At 37.7% G+C, this 19,133-nt stretch overlaps 1 protein-coding gene across 2 annotated transcripts; it reads right to left on the reverse strand.

The window, feature by feature from the left end:
• Positions 1-2,399: 2,399 nt before the first annotated feature.
• On the reverse strand, positions 2,400-18,748 carry yme1l1a (YME1-like 1a). 2 transcript variants are annotated; one of them, XM_030123196.1, is made up of 18 exons: positions 18,555-18,748; positions 17,192-17,311; positions 16,622-16,790; positions 15,359-15,460; positions 15,147-15,256; positions 13,030-13,177; positions 12,756-12,839; positions 11,611-11,784; positions 10,662-10,814; positions 9,165-9,297; positions 8,995-9,057; positions 8,447-8,559; positions 7,628-7,783; positions 5,902-6,053; positions 5,660-5,786; positions 3,966-4,039; positions 3,323-3,409; positions 2,400-3,234 (listed from the first exon to the last, which is right to left on the reverse strand). In XM_030123196.1, the coding sequence occupies exons 1-18, from the start codon at positions 18,573-18,575 to the stop codon at positions 3,094-3,096; spliced, it is 2,127 nt and encodes a 708-aa protein (XP_029979056.1). In that variant the 5' UTR covers positions 18,576-18,748; the 3' UTR covers positions 2,400-3,093. The 2 variants fall into 2 exon arrangements, with proteins under 2 accessions (XP_029979056.1, XP_029979055.1); XM_030123195.1 differs by having other exon boundaries at positions 12,732-12,839.
• Between the last annotated feature and the right edge of the window lie 385 nt (positions 18,749-19,133).

Below are 19,133 nucleotides of genomic sequence, written 5' to 3' on the forward strand. Positions count from 1 at the left end.
CCTAAATCTCTTATTGATCTACATTCTGAGTATATTTAGTAAAAACCTATAAAACTTAAATTCCTCTATGTCTTTTTCTGTTATTCTACCCTGTTTTGACCCTAAAGCATTGATTGATGTATTTATTTGGAATATGAATGTCAAAAAGGAAGAAAAATAAATAAACAAACAAAACATTTAAACGTAAGACATACAATCCATATTCGAAAAGGAGTGAGAAGAAGTAGAACTTATAAACTCCCACCCCTTCTCCTTATATAATTAATAACAATAATAGGCTTCTTAGTCTAAACAGATCTATACTCTAATGCCTGATACTTACTGTTAAATAATTTTGTTCTGGCTTTATATTATTATGAATAAATGTAGTATAATTTACACAAACACATAATACAATAACATATATATGTACATATACGTACACAGATATACACTACCAGGCAAAAGCTTTAAAACACCACAAGTTTTTCAGCTTTGTTTTGAAATTCAAGCAGTTCCAGTCCAATGAACAGCTTGAAATGGTACAAAGGTAAGCGGTGAACTGCCAGAGGTAAAAAAAAAAAAAAAAAAAAAAAAAAGGTAAGGTTAAACAAAACTGAAAAATAATGTACATTTCAGAATTATACAAAAAGGTGAACAAGAAATGGGTTAACAACTTAAAGCAGTTCTGCAGCAATGGAGGTTGATCAAGCCTCGAAAGTTGGTGCTACCAATTCCTCCAGGTGTCCCAACGTTTGTGAATTCCTTCCAACCCCCTCTGTCTGCATAAAAGTAGTGTTGGAACACACAATAGTACCATACCGTTGTGAGCATTATTTGAACAGTATTGTACTGCAGAAAGTAGTGTGTTACTCTAAAAATGGAAAAGAGGAAAAGGCAATTAACCATAGAAGAGAGACAGACCATCAGAACACTGAAAAATGTAGGTCTGTCCTACAGAGAAATGTCCAAGAAAGTCCAGGTGTCAGTAAGTCCAGTTTCCTTCACCATCCAAAGGCACTCAGAAACTGGAGGAAATGCTGACAGGAAGAGGTCTGGCAGAGCCAAAGACACAACAGAATCAGAAGACAAGTTTATGACAGTCAACAGCTGGAGTGAGAGGAGACTCACAGGACAACAGCTTCATACACAGTGAAAATAGTGGTCGTAGTAACAAGTCTGAGTTTCAACTGTGAAGAGAAGACTTCCAGTTGCAGGTTTGATTGGTCGAGTTGCAGCAAGAAAGCCATTGCTGAGACTTCAGAATAAGAAAAAGAGGCTTGGCTGGGCCATGAAACACCACCAGTGGACGACTGAAGACTGGAAGAAGGTGTTATGGACTGATCAAACCTGCAACTGGAAGTCTTCTCTTCACAGTTGAAACTCAGACTTGTTACTACGACCACTATTTTCACTGTGCTTGAAGCTGTTGTCCTGTGAGTCTCCTCTCACTCCAGCTGTTGACCGTCATAAACTTGTCTTCTGATTCTGTTGTGTCTTTGGCTCTGCCAGACCTCTTCCTGTCAGCATTTCCTCCAGTTTCTGAGTGCCTTTGGATGGTGAAGGAAACTGGACTTACTGACACCTGGACTTTCTTGGCAATTTCTCTGCAGGAAAGACCTACATTTTTCAGTGTTCTGATGGTCTGTCTCTCTTCTATGGTTAATTGCCTTTTCCTCACCACTTTTATAGTAACACACTACTTTCTGCAGTACAATACTGTTCAAATAATGCTCACAACGGTATGGTACCAAAGTGTGTTCCAACACTACTTTTCTGCAGACAGAGGGGGTTGGAAGGAATTCACAAACGTTGGGACACCTGGAGGAACTGGTAGCACCAACTTTCGAGGCTTGATCAACCTCCATTGCTGCAGAACTGCTTTAAGCTGTTAACCCATTTCTTGTTCGCCTTTTTGTATAATTCTGAAATGTACATTATCTTTTAGTTTTGTTTAACCTTACCTTTTTTTTTTTTTTTTTTTACCTCTGGCAGTTCACTGCTTACCTTTGTACCATTTCAAGCTGTTCATTGGACTTGAACTGCTTGAATTTCAAAACAAAGCTGGAAAAATTGGGGTGTTCTAAAACTTTTGACTGGTAGTGTATATCTGTGTACATATATATACATATATATGTGTTATTGTATTATGTGTTTATGTAAATTATATTACCCCTTGCAACTCCGTTTCAAGGGGTAGTACCAAGTGTGAGGGCCAAGGGGAAGGGGTAAAGAGGAGGGCCAAGGGGTGAATTGGGATTGGGCCTTACCCCTCTTTACTCTTTTTTTTCTATGTAATATTTCAACCTTTCTGCCACTGTTGATTGTTGGATGTTGACCTAAGTAAGATTAAAAGGCGCTTCTATGCCAAGCTGGTCCCCAGTGGGTGCATTTGTCACAGTCAGGTAAAATGCATTTTTTTTAAGTCAGAGTAACCTTTATTTGAGCTTCAGGAAGGCCTTTGTCTACAAGAACTAAGAGAAGCACAAAGCCAAACCTTGCACACTTACAGTATATACACAGTTCCCCTCGGTCGTCAGATGCATGTGAGTGTGGAATAGGACGTGTTGGGCCTACGGCTAATTCAAGAGAATGATGACACACCTTTGGGCACTTCAAATAAATAAGAAACAAGACAGTAGACGGCAGATGCACTACAAACAGCAAACAAAGTCTCAACAGTGAACACAGTTATTCCTTGTACCTTGCTACAGCCATACGGTACATTCAGACTGAGGTATTTAAGGTCCTGTGGTGTTCAATTGTCTGTACAAACTAAAAATGTGAGCAATTAAACACAGAGGTGAAATTATTTATGTCATTGGTGTCAACTGTTTGCCTTACATCCTGATTTTAAAGCAAATGTCTGCTGTATGATGAACATGTTTATTCTTATCCAGATGTGAAACGCATTAAAATAAACTTAAACTCTTCTCTACCATAAATGCAAAGAAAAATCTAAATAAGATCTAAAAATGTGGGCGAAACATAAATTCATCTTTGAATTAAAAATAAGAGGGGTTCAAACAAGTGAAATACAAGGCCTCCAAAAGGCCTGTGCTCAAATGCACAGCTTTATATGTACACGATAGAGTCTGAAATGTACTGAGGTATCTAGTGGTCCAGGGATTTGCCCTCCAGCACCATCTGGATCTCTTTGGCGTCCAGGGTTTCATATCTTAGCAGGGCATCGGCGAGTATCTTGTGCTCTTTGCTGTAGGTCTTGAGGATGTTTTTAGCACGGTCATAAGAATCCTGGGTAAAAAAGAAAGACTGGCTTTACTCCAGAGGAAGCAACAAATAGTGTAAATGATCCATCTGTGAATGCCATCAGTCAGTTTACCTTCAGTAAAGCCCGAACCTCCTGCTCGATGGCGGCCTGAGTCTCAGGGCTCTGCTTGGACACGTCACCGTAGGTCATAACACCGAGCTGCAGCAGAAAGGGGCAAAAAAAAAAGGTAGATCTAATACACCTTTTCATTTGTAAGCTGCTTAAGTTCATTTGGGGACGCTGAGCAGACAGATGTTTTCATTAGTTTCAGTCTAATTGCAGGTCATTCCACTGCTGATAAACAAAGCATGATTTTTCGACCAAATACTAGTGTCCTATTTCTGGATTTCCTAATTATTTCCTAATCAGTAAGAGCGTGAACAGCACTTTGAGACGCTCTTCAACAGTATACAGAATAGAATAGATCTTTATTGTCATTGTTACTGGAAATATGAAAACCTGTTGAGCAGAAAACAATTGAAGTATAACAAATATCACACAAAATACTAAAAAATATCGGCAATATACAAAAATTACTCAAGTAAAATATTAAAAATACTAAAATACAACTGAAATATACAACAGTTAACTCTATACTACATAATTCAAGCACTTAAAAATGTACTGTATTAAAAAAAACTGCTGTAAGAATTTTTAGAAAAAGCCTTGTGGCCATAACACATTCAGGACATTCAATCAATGACAAATGTTTTACCTTGTCACTCATCCCAAATCTGGTCACCATCATTTTTGCTATTTTAGTTGCTCCGTCAAAATCACTGGAGGCTCCTGGAAGAACAATAACAGAAGACTGAAACTAACATCCACAAATAAACACATATACAGCCCATACTGGAAACTATCTGGAAATTAACCTAAAAAAAAGACTTCTTTGTTGAGTTTTATGCAATGTTTTATAACAGACTAAAATAGGTAGGTGTCTCTTATACAAGTAAATGGTTTTAAAATCAAGCACTTGTCCTTCTGACTAAGTAATAATATTGCCAAATAAGATAAGATAAGACTTAATTGATCCCACCGTGGGGAAAATTCACAGTTGACAGTAGCAACATACAACAAGCAAGTGCAGAGAAAAAGACAGGCAGAGAAAAAAAAAACACAAACCAGTGAAAAAAGAAAAAAAATAAGAGAAAAGTAAGAAATGTGGTATTTATATAAATATAGAATTCAAATTAAATATTGAATATTATTTACATATTTAGATTGTGGCTGCACATGCACATGGTGTGATATGGGGGGTTTATGGAGAAATAATTCAGCTATTGTTGCATGGCATTAACTGTCTGCTCCATATGCTATGAAAGACACTGTTTGTACGATCAACTGAATTTTACAAATAAGGAATTTTTTTTAAATTATTTTAGAAAACAAAACAGGAGCACATGAGTGGAACTCTATTCCAGTGGCAATCAGAGAAGTGACACCTTACAATGAGTTCAAAATGCATCTAAAAAATTGGTATATTAATAATTGGAGCTCCCAACATTAGAAATGTTTGTCCTGTCACTGTTGTATTTTTTCATATGTCTAAGTGTATTAGTAAGTGTATTTTAACTATTTTTTACTTACTTTGTCTGATGTATTATTAATTGTAAATGTTCTATTGCCAAACTTGTATTCTACTCATCTGTGTTTAGGTATTTTAAATTTATGTTTTAAAAATTGCTCGTTTATATCCTTGTGCTACCTTTTATGGTGACAATTCACCATCTGTCCAAGGACTGCAGATGAACAATAGTCATTAGGCTCTGGTGCATTTACAGCAATGTGAATTAATGTACAATGTCCCTGTTAAACAAACCAATAAATAAATAAATAAATAAAATAAATAAATGGTCATGGCATTTAATAAGGTGAGAGAGAAGCAGTATCTGAATTCACCGTTTGTCCTGTACATTTAGTCAGTTGACAATATATTTATTTTATTTATTTATTGGTTCAAATAAAAAAATAATTTAAAAAAGAGGTAAAATAGAATAAGAATACTATGGAAGAGGATTAGGGCCACTGGGGAAAAAAAATTAATTAAGGTCCAATATATATATTTTTATTATTATTCTGAGGAAAAGTCCGAATTCTGACTTATTTCTCAGAATAATAACAAAAACATATATATTGGACCTTCATTTTTTTTCCAGGGGCCCTAATCCTCTTCTGTAGAATAAATAAAATGAGATAAAGTGAAAAGAATAAATAAAACTGTGCATGTCAGTCTATTTGCAGTAGCAGCACTAATGCAATACAGTGACAGTTATGAGGTGAGGAGGTGTGTAGTGAAACCAAACAGCAGCACATACAGCAATAGTGCAATGTTTAGAACACTTGGCATAACACCCCGTTTTCCAAGTCAAAAATCTAAGTCTTTAACAGTGTGTGTTAATTGCGTACCAGTGGTGACGTTGTCATCTCCAAAGATGAGCTCCTCCGCCACTCGTCCGCCCATACTCACATCCATCTGAGCCAGCAGCTGAGCTCGGGTCTCGCTCCAGCGGTCGTTCTCTGGAAGCATGGACACCTGCAGGGAACCACAGAGGTCACCGGTCACTTTTTACAGTGTGGAACACAAAGTGGCACAAATGCTTTAGGGGAGGCTGATATATGTGTGTTATGAAACAACGGAAAGTACTTACGTGGCCCAGAGTGGGACCCCTGGGCATGATGGTTGCCTTGTTGATGGGCATGGCGTCTTTAGTGTAGTAGGCGACGATGGCATGACCAGACTCGTGATAGGCTGTGATGGTCTTGTTCTTCTTGTCTATTTCGACACTCTTCCTCTCAGGGCCTGGAATGACAATAAAATAAAAAGGATTAGAGGTCATTCGAAGTACGTCTGTCACTGAGCTGCTATTAGAGTGAGTGTAGGTCAGGGCTGTCAAACTCATTTTAGTTCAGGGGCCACATTCAGACCAATATGAACCCAAGTGAGCAAAAGCAGTAAAATAATAACAGCGAAAACAGTACAATTACATTATGAAAGTGTTCACACCTACAAAGGTTACTTAAACATGTGAAGAACATGAACAACCTGAAAAGTCTTAAGCAAAATAAGTTCAATTTTTACAATATTGACACAAGTGCATTAGAACTTACAGATCACAGCGGATCTACAAATTCACAAAACATTTAGTAACAGGCAGAGTATTGGTAAAATTACACGTATTTTTCTTAAGACATCTCAGGTTGTTCATATTTGTTCAGGTTATTCACATTTTGTGTGAAAGGATAGTTTGTAAATATCAAAATTTGTATGTAATTTTACTTTTTGCACTAAAAATGTGGAGTTCTCATTATTTAGAGGTTATTATTATAATAGCATTTTACTTGTCTGATCCACTTTACATCATATTGGTCTGTATGAGGCTTCCTCCAACCATCCAAAGGTATGCACCAGTAGGTTAATCTAAATTTCCCATCGATGTGAATGTGAGAATGATTGGTTGTTTATCTCTATATGTCCATGTCGTTGAAAATGACAATCAGTTCTCAACTAATTTACCTGGTTAAATAAAGGTTAAATAAATAAATAAAATAAAATAAATAAGGAACCTGAACTAAAACGATTTTAAAGGGGTTATATTTTGTTAAATCCACTTTTATTAGTCCTTGGTCCATTTATTTGTGTATTTGGACTCTAACAGTTCATAAAGTTTGAATTTGAACCCTCCAGGTGCTGCAAAGCTATCTTTACATTTATTCCAGCAAAAATCGAGTTGAATTCTACAACCCGTTTCAATTCCTTCTTAATTTTTTACGTTTTATAACTAGTTACGTCATGACATTTGCACATTTGTGGTCAAAACTTCAGACGCACATTTTTCCGAGTACGACATAATTGTTTGTCAGCAGCAGCGATTGTAGTCCATACTGAAAATATGTCCAAACTTCGAGCCGATTACCTAAAATGTTCAGTTGTTGGTTGAACGGGACAGAGCAGCACAGCCAACAACCTAGAGGGGGTGGGGCGTGAAGTGGCTCATTTGCATTTAAAGGGCCAGCGCTCAAAACTACCTTTTTCCTGTCATTACTCAGAAATATTGTTGAAGATGGACATGTGGAGTTGAATTAATGAAGAATTCAGACCCAAGCATAGCATTTACAGTTTATGTAGACCAGAGGGAAATGTTTTAAAATGCATAATTCCATTCAAAAAAGCTAAATATCCCTCCTTTAACACCACTGATTGTTAATATCTTCAGTGTAATTTTCGCATTTCACAAATTCATCCTGTGGGTCGGATGGGACCCTTTGGCGGGCTGGTTTTGGCCCACGAGCTGTATGTTTGTCCCTTGTGGCATGGATGATTAGTCATAAGTCAGCAGGACTTCAGAGCAGATTCATAGACCTAAATGAACTCACCCATGAGGATCTTGTCCTTGGCGAACTCCAGGTCCTTCATTGTGACCATCTCTTTGCCGTCCACTGCTGCCTTCAGGGCCGCTTGGTTCACCAGGTTCTCAAGTTCTGCCCCAGAGAAGCCCACGGTGCCCCGGGCAATAATCTCTGCATCTACGGCTGTAAAACAAGTACAACACTCTGTCTTTAGGAGGCTTTTGTTTCTTTGTGCCGTACTGATTTGCCCTATAGCTCTACAGGTGAGGAACAATTCAGGATAAATGAAAACATAACCTCTGCCATTTCACTTAGCGGAAGTAATACATTTAAAAAGGAAAACAAACAGTTTTTATACTTTCAAGTTAAAACAGGGGTTTAGACAAATCACCTTTTTCTTAATCAAGTGTTTCAGGTAAGTATGAGTTAGTATGCGTGAGTTTGGTTAATGCCGGTTTAATTTTTGCTAAATTTAACATTTTGTAACTTGATATCAGAGCTGTAGACTGGACATAAACTGAAAATAATGAATGACTTTGAATGGCATTAGATAAAATGTTAATTGTGAGTATGGGCAATTTAATTCAGGTTTAAGACTATTTAATAATGTCAAAAACCTTAAATATAATGAAACTGAATTCAAGACTTTTGAAGATTCTGCAGACACCCTGATTGAGGCTCTGAAGTTTTACTCTGCATCCACAAAATGTGCAGGATTTTGTAACTTGTGTAACTGTCATGTAGAATTTGAGAACATGTAAGAAAAACAACCTGAGAGATCTTATTTATTAGACACTAGTTATTCATATGTTCATTTTTTGTGGGTTACTTTACATTTACTCCTACCGGTGTCCACTTTAATCTTGGAGAGGTACCAGTTGAGAATCTCAGTGCGTCCTTTTACATCTGGGCGAGGGACTGTCACCTGCATGTCAAACCTTCCCGGCCTAACCAGAGCGCTGAAAAGTAACAGCAACATAAAAATAATTAAATATCATGAGCACAATTTGTCTATTGAATTGCTGAACTGTGGGAATGAAGCCCTAAGTGCACATGCTGTAGCGCAGGTCAAAGGTCTGTGTTTGATTTTCAGTATTTGTTTTTTGTGCTTTGTTTACATGAAATGGTTGAGTTCACAGAGCAATATAGTGAAACTAGGACAAGGCCACGAGGATAAAACATCCTAAGGTGACCGCCAGAGGGAAAAGGTTACAGAGGCGGAAGCAAAAAAAAAGTGGAACAGTCAATGTGTTTTCTGTATGAAATGTTTACTGTATGAACTGACCTTATTTGTTTAACCTACTGAAAAGTGGTAAAAGGTTCAAGGCTATTTGATCTCAATGGTTAACTACAGACCAAAAACGTGGGAAATATTTATAAAAATGCACACATACTTATCCAAAGCCTCGGCAAAGTTTGTAGCTCCAATGACAATAACACCTTCATTTGGTTTAAATCTGTGAAAACAATGAAAAGTGGTAAATTGAGGTTGTGGCAGCTTTTTATTCATAATCTGCTGTTTAGAATTTGTTTTCTGGTTAATGACAGCAGAAAAAAAACAGACCCATCCATTTCAGCCAGCAGCTGGTTGATGGTTTGTCTGGAATACGGGTGCATAGGAGATTCAATCCTCTTCCCTCCAACACTGTCCAGTTCATCAATGAAGATGACAGAGGGGGCATTGGCTTTTGCCTCTTCTGCAAAACAACATAGAAAGAGAATGCTGAGGAGGTTTATTTTATTGGCAATGGCTAATGCGGCATGAGATATCGGTTTGTCTACTACCACAGAGCCAATCAAATGTTAGCATTTGTACTAGTGCCAGTCATGGATACTGTTCCATGAACTCATTATCCTCTTGTTGCCACAGTACTGTGGTGATATATGGTGTATACTTCAGTACATTCTTATGTGCATTTTGCTACCACAGTACTGTGGCAACTGATGGGAGAAATGACAAATTAGTGATAGTTTTTAGTATAGAATAGGAATTATTGTTCTAAATGCTCCATACGTTGTTTTATGGTGTTCTTTGCTCTGTGCAGTCAGTGAGGCTGAAGTGGGTGGAGCTACACGTTAGATGCAGCAGTGTGCCGTGTGACTTCTCAGTTCTGTGTCAGTTCAGTGTACTGAGTGCTGTGGTCCGAATTCTGCACTCTGAACATTGTCTCAGTGGCTGATTTACATCAATGGTTGAAAATCTTCACCAAATTTTTTTTAAAATGCTACTTCGACTGGGAATTGAACCCCAGTCGTCTGCATTACAGTCTGAAATGTTACCTACTGAGCTAAATCTCCACTGTTTCCAAGCCTGACCTATTTGCTATCTGATTGCCTTGGTACTTTTCGGGATGTAACAAGCTACCAGTCCAGACGTGATATAATGGGGGTGCTGACTGGCTCTGTGGTAATAAACAAACTGATATTTCATACCACAGAATTGTGTCAATAGCCACTTTGTTATTTTATTTAACCAGAACAAATCCCACTGAGATTAAGATTCTCTTGTATAAGAGGGTCCAGGCCAAGATAGGCAGCAGCAAATACAACACACAGTTACAAGATTACTCAATTAAAACACATATAACACACACATTTAAAAATAAATAGTTATAAAACTAACATTTACAAGCAGATTAAGAAAAACAAGTGCAAGTTATGGAGTCAAGAACTCTCAGTTTGGACTGAAAAGCGCTCAAAGAAATGAACTCAGTTTCCAGTCTTTCTGCAGCTAATTCCATGTATAAGGAACAAAGCAAAGAAAAACCCTTTGACCCAGTTCTGTACGGGTGAATGGAAGAGAAAGCAACACATGATCATTTCCAGAGAGAATAAATATCAGAATTTCTCTTCATAATTAATGTACAAATGTATAAAGACAATAGGCTAAGTATTGCCTTAGATATAAACATGTACCAGTGGCTGATCCTTCTGGTGGCCAGAGCAGGACATCCTACCGAAGAGTACAACTCACAGAGGTGAGTAAACAGTGTCAACCATCTGGAGGTTCACTTCACTGCAAGACAACACTGAAATGTTTTACACATTTCGCCACACTTACTGAACAGGTTCCTGATGCGGCTCGCACCGACACCTACAAACATCTCGTCAAACTCAGAGCCTGAGGCATAGTAGAAAGGCACGTCGGCCTCTCCAGCAACGGCTCGTGCTAACAGAGTCTTTCCTGTGCCGGGTGGGCCCACAAGGAGGATCCCTGAGGAGATGAAGACAGACACGTAACAGCAATTAGAACACATTACCTGATGAAAAAAGGACCAATGATCCTGTATCTCACCGGAATGTTCTATCAAGCATCAATAACAAGTTGAATCTGCGATGTTGTCAGGTTCTGTCTCTGTGTTAGAGTCCTGCGGTGTTGATGCACAAGGTCAACCTCCCAACAGAAGTGGGTGGTACTTTCACTGGAGGAGAACTCAACTAATTAAATGAAAGTCCATATATGACTTCCTATCAGTACTCAACAGTAACTATACTGCTATCTCTAACCATTTACATGTTATAAGTATCAAAATATGGACCATTATAAGTAAATGCAAATGTTTATTATTTAAAAAATCTAAATCTAAATTTCTCAAAACTGTGAGCAAACATTGTAGACAGTGACCCAACAAATAAAATTTTAAATTAATCTGACTAGTAGGTTTGGAGAAGAAGATTGTTGAAATGTAGACACAGATGACCTTGCATTTCACCCTTCAAGGTCATTGAAGGTCAAAGGTCATGGACCCAAATGAAAGTCCATATATGACTTCCTATTAGTGCAGGACAAATGTTTAATATTTCAATAATTCATAAAAATTTCAAAAATCCAAATTTCTCAAAACACTGAACAAAGGAAGGAAGCTACATCTAGAATTTGAAATGAATCCACTCAGTACTTTTATCACAGATGTTTGAAGAAATTGCTAACATGACACCGATGAAGACGACACCGGACAAAGCTATCGGCCGATGAGATAAAATCATTGACAAAAATGAACCTATTGTACCTTTAGGGAGCTTTCCACCCAGAACCGTGAACTTCTGAGGGTTTTTGAGAAACTCCACCACGTCTTGTAGTTCATTCTTTGCCTCCTCTGCCCCTTTGACGTGCTCAAATGTCACATTCTTCATCTGGATTGGGTCGACTGCAGAGTCTAGACCAGATGTGGTGCGGAACCTCACTGTGAAACCAAAAAACAACTCTTTGAATACAGTAAAACCAGGGAATTGAACAATATGTCAAGGTCATGGAGAATACAACTGTTACTGCTGGACATGTGGAAAAATGATCCACATGTAAATTTATCAGTACCTACGACTTAAATAATGCATAGATAGTTCTGGATATTTATATTAATACTTACAGTACTGGGCAAAGGGCTAGGTTTGTTGGCTTTGTAAAGTTCTAATGACCACACATATGCATTTCTCAGACTCTGTATTAAAATTATATCTAGATATAAGTGCAATTTATAGAGCAGTAAAAACAGAAGTGTCAGAGAAAAACACCTTCTCTAAACCAAAGTGCTCATATTTAGTGCAACCTCCCCCTTTGTTTTAGTTCAGTTTTTTTGTGTGTTTTGTAAGGCTTAGCACAGATTTTATGTATTTTCTAGTTGGATCTGAAAACAAGACAATGAGAACTAAATGTCTGGTCATTTCAACCCTGAAAAACCAACAAAGCTAAAGGTGGCCTAAGACTTTTGCACAGCACTGTATATTAAATACTCATAGTAAAATGTAAATCTGCATGTAAAATATGTGGATATTTATATGGCATCTCTTGTAAATAGTATTGGTATTTCAACCCTGCAAAAACAACAAAGCTAAAGGTGGCCTTAGTCTTTTACACAGTAATGAACATTCGTAATAATAACAGTAAAAGATAGTAAACAGCAGAATAAGAAGTCACAAGAACTGTACATGCACACCGTAGAAGGTACATTCTTTTTTAATGACTCTACTGCAGGTTACAGGGTTCAAGGTGCAGATAAAACTGAATTATATAAGAGAATCTCAGCTTCAATAACTCATTCACACCCTCTGAGATACTGGTGACCTACATGAGGTGTGCATGTAGAGTGTGAGATGATTTGAAGAGTGGGAAAGAACGAAAACTGAAACAAACCAGCATCAGAAAAGGAGCCTTTACCCGAGAGAAATGGGGTTCTCGACAAACCATAAATACCGATTAGCAAGAGGACCAACAGGATCAACCGGGTTCTCCTCAGCGAGTCTGTCAACACAGAACAAACACAAAGGCATCTCTGAGTACGCGACGACTGTAGGCATAACAGGTGGAGCTCTGTTTATTTAACACAATGCTGCCCCCTACAGAAAATCTGGTGCAACTGTTACATGGATCAAAAGGGAGTTGCATGATAGGTTGGGTTGTTTCCCTTGTACGTAAATAAATAAGCACTTGCCTTGTGTTCTCTGAGTAAAGGCCTGGGATTTCATGAACCCCTCTGTGAATCCTGTCTTAAACGCCTCCTGCTGGGTCTCTGGAAGGTTTTTTTGTTTCATTATTTGATCCAGTGACTGTGCCTCTGCTCTTTCTCTCTGCAGCAAACCCTGTGAGGAGAATAGAGAATCAGATGGGGGGTTCAAATCTGTTTTTTTACCTCTTCATCACCCTCAATTATTGTAGCTAATGTATACATGGGTCAGTAATGAGTAAGCGATATGAGGAATTCAGAAGCCTTTTAAAAGTGTGTTTTCCATCCATGCATCAGGTTGTTAAATGTTTTGTATTAATGCTGATTTCATGTATTTAGAAATGATGTTTGTGCCATTTTCTAATTAAAATAAGAGTGAATGTGTCTGAAAGTGTTAATAGCACCACCACAAAAGAGTGACAAATATTATTACACCACTTACTCAAATTAATTAGAATAGCTACAATGAGGATATTCCATTGGTTTTATTTACTATTAAATACTGTATTTCCACAAATAGTGGCTGGGGCCTTTATCTAACTGAGCTGCAGAAGGTACCAGGTTCCTATTTGAAAGAGGTTTCTATTAGAGTCAGGTCTTAATTTCTACTTTCTGTTGTTTGACAAGTGGAAATGGTCTATTTATTATGAAACTGCATTTTAGCTCCTCGTGTTAGTAACGCTAAAAGTTTTGCAAAACAATTTCCTACAAATCCAACACCTCCTTCACAATCACGAAATAAAATCCCTGTGGCATTTCAGAAACTATTCACTGCATAACAGAACTTCTGTTGTGTAAACAGTAGCCACTTCTACACAGAGATCCCAGAAAAATAGTGAGATGGCGGTCCCACCTTTTTTCAACCACTGACTGATTTTCACAGCCAAGACAAAGGAGTAACAGAGGTGAGACAGGCTGGACTTTTACACAGTGGACCTGAGTTCCAGAATCAAAGGGGTGTTGACAAAGCTCAGCGTATAGCGTGATGTATCACATCTGTGTCAGAAATACTCCGAGCATAGCGGTGTTGCTAACCTCTCCAGAGTCTTTCACCATTCCACAAATGTTAGTATGGATAGAGTTCTCCACCTGAAGTGACAACAGCTCGTGGGTCTCAGTGTCTCCCCAGTTCAACATCTTTGTGGTCGCGCTGATATGTTTGTTTACTGTACACGGCCCATGCTCATTTTTAAATCCCCCCAGCGCAGGAGTCGCACTTGCAATATGTCATCGAAACAACACCTTGGTTGAAGAACGAGTGGTGTTCCTTTTACATAGCATTCTGGAATCATGATTCTACCTTCATCATGACTCTGTTACAACCTCCAGAGGTGTTACAAAGCCACAATAAAGGCGGGACCAAATGTTCCACCATTTCATTTACACAGATGTCATTCCAGAATAAAAGTGAAATATTACCACAACAGAAGTACTGTGTAAAAGGGGTTACTGTCTTACTGTTGAACTTGTAATTTTGTAGAAATAAAATGCAGAACACACACCTGCAGTGACGATACCAGATATGAAAACTTTAGGTGAGTGATCTAGAATGGCTGAAAACAGCGCATTACACAACTGGCACCTGTGTATTTTTTTTTTTTTTTTTTTTTACCTTGCTTGTATTTGGACCCGACTTTTAGTCATATCAAACTTGACACTGGTGATAATTATAAACCTGGTTTTGACTTGAGGAACAACCATAGTTTTAATGTAAGATCAGGCCAAACAAGTTGGACTCTTTTTAAGACTTTCACACTTTTTAAGCACGTTTAATTTTAAGCAATTTTTTTTTTATATTATTCTACACTCAAGAAAGCTGTATAAAGGTAACCTGTTAATGGAATTTCCATTCTGAATTGAACTTAACAATAAGGACACAGAAATATTACCATAATGTCACTGAGCCACAAACACACAGGTCAATAACACGTTGAGCTTCAGAGTAAATAAAATGTGCCACCACTCCTCATTCAGCAAACAAAAACATGTTGTGTAATTCCATGTCTGTTCCTTTGCTGTGTCCGTTTACAGACAGCCAGGGTGTCTACTTTACATCACACATGTCTTTCCATTTACAGAGAAGTCCATAATGTCTGAGAACTGACCTTCATGAAAGCCGGTGTGTAGGTTTCGGACTCTGCTGGACCTTCATGGCTGGGTTCCATTCTCCTAGTTTTCGATCTAAGTGTCTTGAAGCCTCGACTCTGTATCCATACTAAAAACAACAAACACTTCATTATGACACACAACTGTACATTTCAAGCCCTTCATGCAACGATCAGCAGGAATATTTAAATATTCAAAGTTAGTCTCCTACCAGGCATGAACTGTAGCTCTGCACAAACTTCTTTTAGAGGGCTGTGGTATTGTCTTCGAAATATAGGTGAGCCGAAAACCCCCAACCTTCTGTGTGAGAAACCTGTGAGAGAATATAACGTCAAAAAATACTCTAATTTTGATTTAAATGTAAAAAATCATTTTCAGTCTGACCAGTTGTCTCAGATAGAAATAGAAACTTTCCACTTTTATTGAACTGAAACTTTAAACTTTCCATCACCTCCAGTCTAATGGACAATGCAATACTCACCCTACCTCAATAATCATAACCCATGTACCTTGTCTTTTAATCTTACCTTGCACATATCCCATACTGCCAGTGTACATTTCTTTTATTCATTTGTAATATAAAATTAGCTTTTTGTATATTTGAGTATTTCTTTAGAATTTTTTGTATATTCCCAATACTTTTCAACATACATTTTCAGTATAATTTTGTATGATATTTTTACAGTCTTCTTGCACTTTAAGTGTTTTGCTGCTAAATAAGAAACAGAGCTGCTAAACTGATTTTCATTGTTCCTGTAACAGTGACAATAACAAACTATTCTATTCTTGAAACATTTAAAGGTGTGGGAGACTTTTGTGACCAATTTTTCATCAAATCTGTAAAACCTCAGTCATAGCCTAAGTATCACGAATCTGTAAGTCTTTCTGTGATTACTCACTTGAATCTCTTGTATTACGGTGAACAATTTCTTAGTGCCATCCACCATAAACAAACCATATGTTTACATCCAGAGCCGGGAGGTAACTTGGGCATCTTCGGAATTTTGTCGTGATGTGCATTGTGGGAAACGCTGGTTCGCACCGCTGTCTGGCAGCACCAGCTGCTACAGACACAGGGCGGAAATGGCAGGGGCTCGCTTCAGACTACGCCTATCCCTCCAGCCATTTCTGCGTTGTGTTTTTTCATCCATATAATATCATATGGCCTTCGCTTCCCACAATGCACGTCGCGACAAAATTCCAAAGATGCCCGAGTGACCTACGGGCTCTGTTTGTAAACATACGATTTGTTTATGGTGGATGGCACTTCGAAATTGTTCACTGTAATGCAAGAGATTCAGGTGAGTAATCACAGAAAGACTTACAGATTCATGATACTTAGGCTATGACTGAGGTTTTACAGATGTGATAAAAAAATTAGTCCCGAAAGTCTCCCGCACCTTTAAAAAAAAACAAAACAAAAAAACAACACAAAACAATAAGAGGTGGGTTTGTTGTAAGTTCAGTTGCTCACCATGCTTGTTGTGAAAGAAGTTGTCTGCTGAAACATGACTCGTCCTCCATGCTGAGGGACCGGCAGGAGGCTCTTCTGGTCCGAGTGTAGGTAGTAATCTGCTGACCAGCTCCTCCAGCTGACTCTCCCTGATGTCTGACAGACCAAGCTCACGCAAACTAACACTAGGCTATAAATCAAGAACCAACAATTAGTACATTTTCAGTTTTGTATGAGAATTACCAAAATAGAGTATAACAGAATATTCTTTATGTCATTGTAACATATACAACAAAATTAAAATGCCATGCGGTAAAAAACTATAAAGGATCATGGACAAACACTAGAATTAATATGAAAATTTTTAAGCTAGGTTACTCTTCAGAGAGTACAACTTCATCAGTCTAGCTGTAGAAATAAGACTCAATTTAACAGAAGATTATGCATTCCTTACTGATGCTAATGAACATGTTTGGAACACTTAATGCAAACTGAAGTGTCAATTTATCATGAACATCAAGTGGCACCATTATTCTGCATTATTAATGAAACATCCAAACAGATCAGGCTCTATCCAGGCCGTGTTCTCACCTCTTTTAGATACGAACTCTGCTCTGGAGTGAAGTCTTTGTGTAAGCTCTGGACCGAGGCTGTGGCTGAACTCTTCAGTGAGTGAAGAGCATTGATGAGCTGGCTAAGAGGAGCTACCATCTGAAACACAGAAGAGGTGGTTTTTAAGCATAAGTTATGATATACTGTAGGGCTGGGCAATAAAATGATTCTGATAAATATCACAATGATTACCGTTACGATGATATGCATTAATTTTAGTCTTACAGCAAGTTTATTTTGTCTAAAAACACTTGAACTTAATTTTATTCATGTACAGAATTTTACATATGATTATAACACATACACAACTCTAATGGTTTAGCAGAGCACGTGAAAAGAAGAGACATTTTTCTACGAATCTACGGAGAAAATACCATATTGAATGAATCGGCACTGATATTTTCTACATATTGGCCAGATTTATGCAAAATTGCATCATGTAGTAACAAAAACTCATCTCAGCAACTAAGCCTCCCACATGCAGAAATATCAAAATATGATTTTATCATTGAAAGACTTTTACATGTTCTACCTTTAAATATTCTGCTGCTGTACTGGTGATTGTCATGTAAGGACTAGTGTAAAACCACAAATAATTGACTGATTTCTTTGACTTAAACTTTCCCTAAATTTAAAAGTTGAGGGGGAAAAAATGATTGGACATTTCATTATGATAACAACACTAACCTAAAAAAGTTGTATTATTTAATGATTTTAGATAGATTTGGCCACATCCTCCAGCTCTACAGTATAATAAGTTGCTTACTGTATGTACAAAACAGACATGAAAATTGTTGTTTTGACCTCTTCATCAGTTTTGTTAAATATTGTCTGACCTTCCAGACAGTGCAGTTGGATAACAGCCTGTGTTGACGCTAACAGAAGGAACACCAGGGAGACGAAGATCCATGCGAGTTATGTAACCTCAACTATCTGAAAATTAGGTTAACTCTTTAACACGTCATTCCACTAGAGCTAGGTCTATACAAACATCTCATATGACAGATTCATGACTAAAACCGCACGTAGTTTTTTTTCCCTCTGTGTAAACCGGGGCCCTACTTTCAGCTATGACAAACTGACGTAAGCATGGGCTGATTACGGAGCTATCTCACGTTAACTTATCAATGCTAACATTAGCCGCTGTCTTACTTTCATTATCCAAGCATTCTGTGATCAGGTTTATGATTACAGAACACAACTTACACAGCCCATAATTCTTAAGGAATAAATATTTATACGTGTTTTCAATAAACAGTGTCAAAAACGGAGTAAAATAAGTTTTCCCGGTGAGCATATTAACAAGCTAGCGAGTCAAACGGCTGTTGTGCAGTCCACTTACCTGCTGGGGCTGAAACGACATGTTCGCCGACTTATAGTTCAGACTCTGAGGGTGGATGGAAGGAGGACAGACCCTCTATATAACCCAAAAGGAATGAGTCCTCTCCGTAGAGGTGTCCTTTTGTTTACCCTGTTTGACAACTTCCAGCAGGTTATCTAATGACGGCAAATGGATGCTCCGGCTTCTAAGGTCATATGGACTACAAATTTACGTAAAAGCGGAAAACTACCGGGTACTTGCGTCATCTTGCGTCATCACATGGCTTTGTAAGCCAAAGCACAGTTTTAAAGAGTGCAATTAAAAAAAGAACTAATATTAAAATAAAACAAATAATTAAAAAGTGTTTTAGGCCGTGTTAAGTTGAATAAATAAAATACAAAAAGGTGTTAGTTAGCTTTGATTTATTTTATATGTCCGTACTTTATGCCCAATCAAAATAAAAACATTTAAAATAAAAAAATATATATATATTGTATTTTTGACAGTATAACTTTGATCACGTAATCTAATACATATTTTTCTGGCTAAATTTAATATATAGTGCAGGGGTAAAGCATCTTTCTGGGGAATTTTACATTT

This window comes from Sphaeramia orbicularis, chromosome 20, assembly GCF_902148855.1.
Source record: "Sphaeramia orbicularis chromosome 20, fSphaOr1.1, whole genome shotgun sequence".
NCBI lineage: Eukaryota > Metazoa > Chordata > Actinopteri > Kurtiformes > Apogonidae > Sphaeramia > Sphaeramia orbicularis.

What these genes read in the sequence shown, in the direction of transcription:
- yme1l1a (XM_030123195.1), bottom strand. Translation starts at nt 18,575, where the DNA reads ATGTCGTTTCAGCCCCAGCAG. An exon ending in TTTGCCGAGGCTTTGGATAA is followed by an intron (nt 8,560 to 8,994) that starts GTATGTGTGCAT and finishes GTTACTTTTCAG; the next exon opens with CGCTCTGGTTAGGCCGGGAA. An exon ending in AGGTTCGGGCTTTACTGAAG is followed by an intron (nt 3,235 to 3,322) that starts GTAAACTGACTG and finishes TTTTTTACCCAG; the next exon opens with GATTCTTATGACCGTGCTAA.